The 11,834-nt window shown below is 33.9% G+C and overlaps 1 protein-coding gene across 2 annotated transcripts in view; it reads left to right on the forward strand.

The window, feature by feature from the left end:
* LOC149806118 (syntaxin-8-like) overlaps positions 1–11,834 on the forward strand; it is a 97,999-nt gene that overhangs the window by 13,460 nt on the left and 72,705 nt on the right. For both annotated transcript variants that reach the window (XM_089951007.1, XM_089951006.1), the window contains one exon: positions 126–225. In XM_089951007.1, the coding sequence (XP_089807133.1) occupies positions 126–225 (100 nt within the window). The remainder of the gene's footprint in view (positions 1–125; positions 226–11,834) is intronic.

Consider the following 11,834-nt stretch of genomic DNA (forward strand, 5'->3'; position numbering starts at 1 on the left):
AAGTTGCCAGTGATGTTAGCAGTAATCAGTTCATAGGTGTTGATTGGTCTGTCAGTCACTTAATAAGACGTTATTGTTGATTGTGGGACACATTTATGTCTCATTGTCTTGTATCTTTTGCACAGGTTGACAGAATATGACAACTGCATCTGCCTTGCGCAGGAGATCCTGCGGAAGATTAATGAAAGAAACAAACACAATAGAACTAGCAACCAATATACAAAGGTAATGTAAACTTTTCTTGTTTTGTGGGGTAGAAAGTGCATGTACCTTGTAGCTCACCTCAGCTATGTAGAGGAGAGCTTTTGTGCAACAAATTTGTCAGCAACCACTGATACAATAGCATAAACATATGTACAGCCAGACAGCAGCTCAACCATTCTTTCGTCCTGTTTTGTTGTGAGTTTTATAGATAACCCTTTGTACATTATTTATACAGGTTTGGTTAAGTATTTGTATTACCTCATGAATTCATCAGTTTATTTGCACCCTGTATATGCACTGTTATGTCTGCAATCATGAAATGTTTTGAGGAAATGCATTTTGATAAGTGCTACACTCTTGTTACTAAGGTAGATTACTGTGACCCATATTTCATACTTCACTGACTCTTGTTAATATAGTGAAACCCCAATGATCGGGGTCCACAGATTGCCATTATTCTGTGTATCAGGTAATATTCAACCAAATTAGTTGTATTTGTATCCTCACAACTGTACTGTGTGTGTGTGTGTGTGTGTGTGTGTGTGTGTGTGCACACAAAAATTGCAGACTTAAGTGACACAGTTACCAACTTGATGAATAATTTAACAAGTGTTTCAACCCTGTGGTCTTAACTAAGTAACAAAAAAGAGATAAACCAACAAGTTTAGTAAAATTCAACAAATAATTTATTTCCCTTGAATAAAAAGTGAAAATTTAAAAAGATCTCACAGTATTGTTAATTAAGTTTCAAGTAGTCCTAGAAGTTCTATTACAAGTCAAAAAGTTTAGAGTATTCCAGATGAATTCCAGTGGTGTTACAAATGGGTTCTGAAAAGTCTTGATGTATCACAGTGATATAATCCAAAATGTCCTTGAATGAATTCATAATAATCCCAAAATAGCGATTCAGTCAGAAAAGTCCAAGAGCACTTTGTAATTCCAATGAATAATTTAAATAAATAAGTAAATTAAATTCTCTCAGCTGAACACAACTAAAAGACTTTTTCCTCCAAACAGATGTTAATATTAAGAATGAGTAATTATGAAGTAAACAACATTTGTATAAAATGCTAAGATACAATAACAGAACCAGGATAATGGTAATTTTTCCATCAAATTTGTAAACAACTTGCTTCTAGAACATTCTAAATTTCTGAATAATGATAGACCTTGAACTCAACATCTGTAAATATGTTTACCTCCAGTTAGTTATGATCTTAAAATATAATCTAAAGTATTAGCTATTTAATATGTTGTTTACCCCCACCCCCTACCCATGATGTGAGTATTCAGGTAAGCCTCTCATCAATTACTGACCATGATCATCCACACAATACAGATTAAATATACATAACATATCACCATCGATAAACGCCAACACACGATGCAAATTAAATATACATAACACAATAATGAGTTAAAATAGCTATTATTTACTTCTATTGGGCAGGGAACCATTTATTGTTACACATACATGTATAACAAACTTGAAGTGTAAATAGTTAGAATATGTGTACTGACCAGTCAATCTCACTGCATCCATAATTTAATAGTTCCATCAAAAATACAAAAAGCATAATTTTTGTAATTTTTCTGCTAGATTCCATTAAAATCTGAATACTTTTTCATACTACACTCACACTAACTTCTGAAACGCTGATTTAGAACATAATGTATTTTTTTTTTTCTTCATTTAAGTGCACTTTTCATTAAATTAGATGATATTATTCATGTCTGATAGTACTATATGCTTACAGTAAAACAAGATCAATTTCACATTTTATCAGTTAGGTTAACTTTGCATTTAGCTGATGACCACACAATATTTTTAAATGTTATATACATCCAATCCTACCTATACATAGAAACATGAAACTTGGTGAGAAAATTCATGTTGACAGGTACAATATCCTCGTAGTAAAGGTAGATCATTATGGCCGTTATTTTAAATTTAACTTACTTTGGTTGAATTTTGTGTTTGGGGTTCATTTCTCAGGCACTGTTCAAGCTAGGAAAATGAAACTTGATGAGGATGTGCATTTCTGTCAGTATCACAATGACTCCCAAACAACAAAAGTTCATCACAAAGCTTATCCTTTATGGGCATTGGTTGTCTTTTCTAATGTCACTTTTTAGGTTCAAATAAACAGTAACACGAGAAAGAGTGAAAACAACAAGCTTTGAAAAATACAATAATTTATTTCCCTGTAAAAATTCTGTAAAAATGAAAAGATATGAACTTATGGTTTTATAGAATCAGATTCAAAATTAATCCAAGAATAATCCAAGAATAAAATTTTAGTAGTCCTAATAGCAAAATGTTCTACTGATTTCACGTCCGAATCCTGACAAAGAATCCAAGATGGAAGACGATGACATATACTGCAATCTGTAGTGTTGCAATCTGTAGTGTTGAAGTCTACATTTCCTTGTAGAAACAAGAATTAAAGAATTATCACTCTGGTTTCTGATAGCTGAATAAATTTTATACAATAATTGTTCCTGTTCCACAATATTACATGAGCACACATATTTTCCAGAAAAATAATAGAATTAATCCTTTTGAATCCAAGTAATTTGAAATAACTCCAAACAGCACAACATATAACTAACAGTTTCACAGCCCAGCTTCTACTGAGATTAATTCTCTAAAACATGGGTTATATGATCTTTCTGAAACATAAACAAGGGGTCACATTATCATCTTCTGGAAGGTTATAGAAGCAAGTACCTGTTACAGATCACGTTTACCCAGTGTGACCCTGCCAAAAACCAATCATTTTAAATAACAAATTAACAGAATTGTTTACATCTTAAAGACAAAGTCCCATCATGACCTTGAAAACAAGCAATCATTTTTTAAAAAAATAGAACTTGTTTACGATGGTTGCTACAAATTTTTAAACAAGGTCAGGATTTAGATCAACACCTGGTGTTTATCACCTAACAGTCAAGGTCAGTATCATCTCATGTGAATAACTTGACATTACAATACATGTCTCCTGTAATAAAAAATATATTTTTTTAAAAACTGACAATTAAATTGAAATAAATATATATTAAATCAGATATAATTAAATCAAATATACATAACACTTTACATTTGACCCATGATGACATGGATTTTAGGTGACAACATGCATACTTTCCTACTTAAAATATCAAAATAAGGACTGCACATTTTATTACAAAAAGTGGTTTCATTTGACCCATATTTCATGCAAGAGAGACTTTGTTGAAATTTTAATTTTATGCTTGATTCATTTTCTTTGGGTGCTTTTGATGTTCTTGTTAGTATCATGAAATTCAATAATTGGATGCAACTTTGTACATCTACTACACTTTTACAAACTAAAGATCATTGGAACCTATGTATGTATGTATGTATGTGTGTGTGTGTGTGTGTGTGTGTGTGTGTGTGTGTGTCTGTGTGTTTTTTTTCTCCACCAGACTCACTATTCATAAGCAAATCTATGAAGCCGCTAAAAAAACTGTCACAAATATAGTCCATGCAGTGAAATCAGTCCACTATACTACTAAGATCAGGGAAAGTTCCAGCTGCAAAGAGCTCTTCCAGATTACTAACACGCTAATGTCAAGGAACAAATCTACACCACTTCCAACTACCTTCTCTCCAGTCGACCTTCTGGACATGTTTGCAAATTTCTTCCGTGACAAAGTACAAACCATTAGAGATAAGCCTGACACCACAATTTCAATTGACTCATCGTCACCATATAGTTGGGATACAGAATTTGAGCGGCTACCATTAGCAGCATTTGAACCTGTCTCTATGGATTTTGTACATACAATCCTGATGAAGAGTACACCAATGTCATGTGAACTTGATCCAATTCCAACATCACTGCTGCTTGAGTGCTTAGATCCAGTATTGCCTTCACTAACTGATGTTATTAATACCTCTCTTTCATCTGGGGAATTCCCATCATTTTTTAAAACTGCCATTGTAAAGCCTCTGCTGAAGAAACCAACACTAGACCATAACGATTTAAAGAACTACCGCCCAGTTTCTAATCTCCCATTCACATCAAAAATCTTAGAAAAAGTTGTCCTATCCCAGCTTGTATCTCATCTAAATTCAAACAGTCTTTTTAGCAATGTACAATCTGCATATCACCCTTTCCACAGTACTGAAACTACACTTCTAAAAGTAGTTAATGACATTCTCTCTGCGTTGGATAGTGGAAAGATTACAAATATACAAATCTTGCCATCTAGCCACCCAACTGAAGTTGATGCTACCATCCAAGGTGTAGAGAGGTGCATTTCTGATGTGAAATCATGGATGACATGTAACCAGCTGCAGATGAATGATGATAAAACTGAGGCCATTCTGATCACAACACAAAGATTTTCACATTCACATCCATTACCTCAAACAGTAAATGTCAGCAACACCAACATTAAATTCACACAATCAGTATGAAACCTAGGTGTTACTCTGGACAGTACTCTCACATTGCACCAACATGTCATGAACATATGCAAGGCTGCATATCTTGAACTGAGATGCATCAGCTCAATTTGCAGATATCTTTCAGTTGTTGCCACTAAAACACTTGTGTGTTCATTAGTACTTTCAAGACTGGACTATTGTGACTCAATTCTGTCTGGTTCGTCTCAATATCTGCTCCAGAAACTTCAAAAAGTTCAAAACACAGCTGCTCGGATCATACTTAGAGTACCACAATCAGAGCACACCTCCCCACTGCTCTGTACCCTACACTGGCTATCCATTCGATCCAGAATCAAACACAAAATTTGTTCTCTGTGCTACATTTCACTGTCGGACTCTAGTCATACATACCTGTCCGACCTCACCCATGTATACACACCAGCAAGATACTTATGCTCCTCTTCTGACAATCGTCTACTCATTATTCCAAGTATGAAAACAAAGTCATATGGACAGCGTTCTTTTGCATACCAGGGCACAGCAACGTGGAATGAATTGTCCACTGAACTTAGACACAAAGACACAGTGATCACATTCAAGAGGGCTCTCAAAACTCACTTATTTCAACTGCAAGAACAAACTTAAAGACCTAATAATGTTTCCTACCTTAAATATTCTCAGCATGTTTTTTAATGTTTTCTAATTTCATGGTGTTTGTTTTTTGTAATCCTATCATTATGTTTTTTTATCATATAGGTGTTGTATAATGTTGTAAAGCGCTTAGAGCTTCTAAAGATTAGGCGCTATACAAAGTCCTTATTATTATTATTATTATTATTATTATGTACGTACGTACGTATGTTGTCGTTGTTGTAGGGTTTAACGCCATTTTTCAGCACACGATAGGCCAATCATGGCGGCCAGTATTAATGGTGGAGGAAGAACCCAGGAAAGAACCACCGACCCTCGAGAAGCTACTGGCAAGCTTTCTCACATACCCACATTGGCTGAATCTGAGACTCGAACCCACGTATGTAAGTCTGTATGTATGTATGACTGAATGACTGACTGACTATTTCCTCTTCAGAAGAGATTTCATTCAGTTAATATTTCATTATTACACAATAGAGATAGGAACATACCTTGACAATAATGGATTTACAGCACACTAAACATGTAATATATATATATATATATATATACACGTTTTAGGTGCGTTGTGGGCAGTCATCCCGAAAGTGGGTTTACGGGAAGGACATGATATAGTTTACATTTCAAATCAAAATACATATACATAGGTTGTATTTCTTACATAGTAATTATGTATATGTTGAAAATAAGTATATACACTTATGTTATAGTCCTATTCATGTTTTCGGTTCGTGGGCAGATATATATATTTCATGGGCAGTTTTGACCTTTAGGTTGAAGATGACAAAGTAACTGCCCAAAAATACGTTCACGAAGAACAAACATATAGCATTCTGCCCGTGAATACGGCCATGGGAACAATATATAGCGTACTGCCCACGAATACGTTCACAAGTAACAAATATATAGCATGACTTTCCGGTGTGCGCGCGCAAAATGGTTGTCAAGACACGACGATAAACATTAATCTATTAAGGCATCCTTTGCAATGGCCAGCGTACATATAGCGGACGTGAGGTTCGTTTTTCACAGCTTGTTTGAAATAAATGGATGATTATATATCCAGTGTAACAACTTGTCTTGACAGCTTATGGATGCTAATGTTTGACATTTATTGTGAAGATGATTGTTCACTGCTTGTTGATGAATTCGTAGCTTCTGTTAATCGATGCTATAGCTCAATTTAACTGTCATACACTGATATGTTTAAGTCTTCTTGCACAGTTAACTATGCAGAGTTATGGAAATATAACAAATTGGTTTTAATAACTTTCAGAGTTTGTTTTACTATTACTCAATATTTGTTTCAAGTACTATAAAGGCTGTGATAGGTTGGGTGGCTTAGATTACAAATCAGGCCCTTCTCACTTGGGGGGTGGGGGTGGGGGGGGGTACTGCCCATTATGAATATTACTGGTCCTAGATGTCCAACCTGATATTTATGACATATAGGTTCAACATCTTACTGCCAGCAGAAATGGTGTTCTGTAGTATTTTTCCCAGTCAATAGTTTATGGATATATCATGTCATGTACTATGCTTGTTTAATTCTCTCATCTCAGTTCTGACGTTACCATTGAATGCTATAATGTTCCCAGACATCCGGTATTCTTGGTTATTAAAATTATATATATACACAGATAACTGAAGGTGAGTTCTCATTATTCCCTAACAATTGTAATTAGTGGGGCTGTAGCAATTGATGGTCAGAGAATTCAAGTTAACTGGTTCAAAACTTGGGTAAACAAACTGTTTTCTTCCTTTGACAGGCATCATAAAGTTTTGCATCTTTGTCTCTCTGATGACTGTGGTACACAAGTTACAGACTTTGCCTTAGAATGAGCCTGATTTTTGATACTTGTTACTGAATGGGGTGGGGTAGGGAAGTAACAAAATTATTAAAGGTGGAATGTATGCAAACCATGCTGGAAATAGATATGTGCCAGCAACTGCAACATGTAAGCTTCAATCAATTTGGAAACTATAAGCTTTATCCTGTAGATATTAACAGTTCACACCCTGTATAAAAGGTGATTTTGTGTTTGATTAACTGGAACTGTTAATTTATTATGTTAAGGAATTTATTGTTTTAACCCTAGTAAATGTAATATAATTAGGTCAAAAGTTCCAGTTTGTTTATTGTTTCCAGAGTTGATTATTGTAACTGGAAGAACCTGTTTCTAAGTGTTAAATGAAACGAAAGAGATATTGTTTACTCAAGTGATATAAAATAAAAGTTTAAAATGAACTGAAAGAAATATTGTTTATTCAAGTGATACAAAATAAATGCAAAAGTGTATATTCATTAAGAAGTGTATTGTCAATTGCAAATAAATGAAGATTTATCTTATTTTGTTCTTTACTTGTGTACAAAATTATACCTGGATTGGGCAATAATTACTTGGACTCCATTTGGAAAAGAAAAATCTATATGTCCTAAATACCTAATGTTCATATCATAATGCTCTTTTAATGGATGATTATGCTTTTCAGCTGACGTTACCATATTGCCAAGTGAACTAATAGTATGGCCTTCGGTGTGGCCCACTAATCACATTTGTAAATGAATTATGCATACAATAGAGAAATAGCTCTTAAAATATCTTATGAGTTGAACAATCTGTGTACACAAATAAACTTGAAGCAAATCTTTGAACTTGTATGCCACACATGCAAGTGAATTGGTGGTTTTCATATGTAACTTGTGTACTCTTATGGCTTTTGTCTATATTACTTTTAGCCATTTCTATTCACACACCAGAACACAACCTTTTTTGTCTGATTCAGGTACTAATGCAAAACTTATTTCAGCTGTAACTGAAGTATACAGAATTTTTCCTGACGTTGAGGCCTACTGTGTAGACAGTATAGCTGTAAGTCATCAAATCAAATGGAAGACAACAGTGTGCAGTTGAAGAAAATGATATATACCCAGTACCATTTAGAGTTATCTTAAAGAAAAGTCACAATGCACACTGATACAAGTAGTTTTAGAAAATGCATTTGTTCCACATACATTTTAACTTAACCCAAAAGTTCAGTCTCTTGCCTAAAATTCAATCAGATGTATGCATTTATTCCATAAAACACAAAGATATAATGAACCAAATCATTTTCATTATTGAGTTAGGTAGTAGGCTATGTTAAAGAGTGCAATCACTTTATCGATTTTTTTTTCCATTACATTTTTATTTATTATAAAATGACATTTTTTAGTGGAGTGCTAGCAACTGTAACTTGAGGAATATTTTGTACATGCTGGCCTAAGTGTCATGAATATACTGTGCTACATTTTGCTTTATTAGGTATAATACTATCATGAGACTTGCTTGATTAAATCCTGAATTTGTCAGTTACACTTACAAGTCCACTGGTAGAATTTAAAATCTGTGACAGTTTGGGAACTTTTTTTGCAGTAACTGCAAATCACTTTGCCTTCACAGTCAATGAATTCAAGCCATTGATAATTGTCAAACCATTGTGACTGAAAATGTGATTGTCTCTTAGTTGTGTCCTATTTGATAATTTTGCTGCCACAGAGTCTGGATTGTGTCTCTGAAGAAATAGTTCATCTAGACTCTGTTGCAGTATTACATTTTATATGTTCAATTTAATAAATTTTCTTTCTTTGAATCATTCTTATGTCATAACTTGCGAAAATAGTTTAGTTAACAATATTTATTCAAACAGAAAAGATAACCTCACTTGACAAATCATCCTACTAAAGTGATCATGGCATACACTTTTATCTTTGAAATTCAAATATTGCCCACTCGTTAATTAACATAACTAATATTGCACATTGAAGGTGATCATATGTATCATCAGTTTTAAAAAAATAAAGACATAATACTATCATTTAATCACTGCATACAGGAAACAGACACTTGTGTCTGTAAAATGCCTTTCATTGGATTACTTTGGTTTATTAAAACCAAACAGCAATCCACTCAGGATTTTCTAGGATAGATACAGAGAATATATTATGGTCATTCAGAACGCTATCAATACATCAGACCAGATTGTTTTTATTATTATTTAGGCAAAATAACTTAGTAAGTCAGATGGCAAACATGAGGATGGTGATAGGTTATGTGGAATTTGCATTGAATCATCTGATCCCAGAAGATTTGATACAATGTCACTGGCTGTGGTAATCATCAAGTGCAGTTGCACGGCACCATAAGACTTATCAAGATACCATAAGCTAGAAAGATGAAGAAAAAGAAAAACGATGACCCAAAGACAAATCCTGCAAACTGTGTACAAAAATGATTCCACAGATTATAGATGAAAACTTTACTATATTTAGCTTCAAGATATTAATAAATTCGGATTACTTCCTCCAGTCTGCTACAGTAATTCATGCCCATTGCACTCATAAATTGATTATAGTCCTTGCAGTATTTTGTGTGGGCCACAATATTTTAATTGATGCAGCTGATGCTCCATTCTTCAGTTCAGTGTTGATTCAAACATAGCAATGTCCCTTTGGGATGTGTGCATAAATAAAGAATGCCTGTCCCTTCATTACCACACTTGTTGAATTTATCGTGTCTCTCTGAAAACTGTACCATGTGAGAAAGAATTTTATAAACAAACTGGACATAAGTATTGCTAGACATATACTCAGACCTGAGACTTCATAAAAGACTGCTTACTTGTGAGGCATTATTAGTGCTAGGGCTTGAGGTAATAACTTGCTATATGTTTGGTAAGGCAAAATAAGGGGCCTTATGACTTAAATTGAAACTGTGAAAAAACAAAAGGTTCAAATGCAATAAACTTTTGTTTTTCCTCATTTGTTATATTACAGTGCCATGAAAGGTCATTTCTTTTATCTTTTTAATCCCTTGCCAATTTTAAGTCATCATCACTAACCAAGTCTCTAAATCAATTCTTGGCATATTTAGCTAAAATGGTGTCTACTGTTCCATTATATCATTGATTGTTTAGCTTGCTTGTATGGAGCTTAACACCATTTTTCAGGACATCATAGACTTTACATGGCAGCCAACATATTTATTGGAAGAAATCAACACACATAACGCTACTGGCAAGCTTTCTCATATACACACATTGGTTGGACTAGAGAGAGTTGATTAGTGATGTGTATGCCTAGACCATTCTATAATCCAGGGCCCCATGATTGAATACAGCTTAAAGAAATTAACCCTAATTCAATTTCCTTGTTGCATTTAAATCATAACACCCACCATGCAAAGTGACACATGTCTCAAGATTTTCAAATTTGTATATGTTTTGCAACTTTTAATTCTGAGTTGATGCATGTGGATGTGGAAATTCAGTTACTGAATACTTAGCTACTTATATAAGGAGCTCTCACACTGGTAAAAGCATGCAATTGGGATTGTATTTGCAAGAGGGCAATTAATTGTTCAAAATACTGTTTTAGCTAACTACATATGCGAAGGGTTGATGTATAAAAAAGAGGATCAAGAAATCCTAGCTGGTAAAGATAATTGTATCCAACTTGACAGAAAGTGAGAAGGCCTTTTAATTTTGTACAGCAGTTTCATTAAGGAACCAACTATAATACCATTAGAAGTTTATGAGCAGCAAAAACCACATTTAGGACCAACTAGACATCAAAACCATATGCATAGTTCCATTTACGGCCAACCAGACATCAAATAGGTCATCTAGTGAAAGCACAATGTCAAAATGACCAGCCATCTAGGAGAAGTAGCAAGGAAGGGGTTTTCCAGATGCCCATTAAAACAGCCATATTGGAGGTTAGATTGGCACTATTTTCATTTACGTCCAACTAGACATAAGAAGTCTTTCACTGATATGACGATTCATTCAGGAGAAGTAGTTATACCAAGATTTTCAGGATGGCCACATTGGTGGCCTTATAGGATGTCTGTACAGCACCATAATTCTCATTCAGGACCTGCTAGACATCAACATAAGTATTTTGTACACATGTTGACACGCTGACACAATTATCCATTCAGAAGTAGCGATAAAAAGTTTCTTAATATGGCTACTGTGGCAACCACATTGTATGTGTGAGTGGCACCATCTTGTTTTTTCTTCCAGATATTTTCACACAAATATCATATTTAAAGATAACATGAATTCATACAAGATCTTGTCAGTTTATTTCATAACAGACTTTTCCCTCATATTAATATAATCTTTTGAAAACATTTATACATTATAGTTCTAGAAATTTTTCATGCTCTCAGAAACTATTAAAATCACAGCAGAAAGTGTTATGTTATATCTTTATTCAGCACTGAAAAATATTTATGAACTCTTAAAGTTTTTTCCCCTATATTAACTTAATTTAATGAAGATTTTCAGACTATAACCTTTCCATTGGATTTATTTTTTCAAACACGGCGTAAAAAGTATGTTATAGTAACCAATTTTTACATTGCCTTCACCATTGCAGAAATCTCTATAATCAATTTCCTAGTAAAGAAAAGCCAAGAAAATAAATGGACAGTTAATATTCACTTCAGGATCACAGACCTGAGGCAAATATGTCATTGTTAAATCAAACATTTTTATTGTGTTTCCTTAGACCTAA

The sequence above is a fragment of the Sinohyriopsis cumingii genome, chromosome 2, assembly GCF_028554795.1.
Source record: "Sinohyriopsis cumingii isolate HCF-2022 chromosome 2, ASM2855479v2, whole genome shotgun sequence".
NCBI lineage: Eukaryota > Metazoa > Mollusca > Bivalvia > Unionida > Unionidae > Sinohyriopsis > Sinohyriopsis cumingii.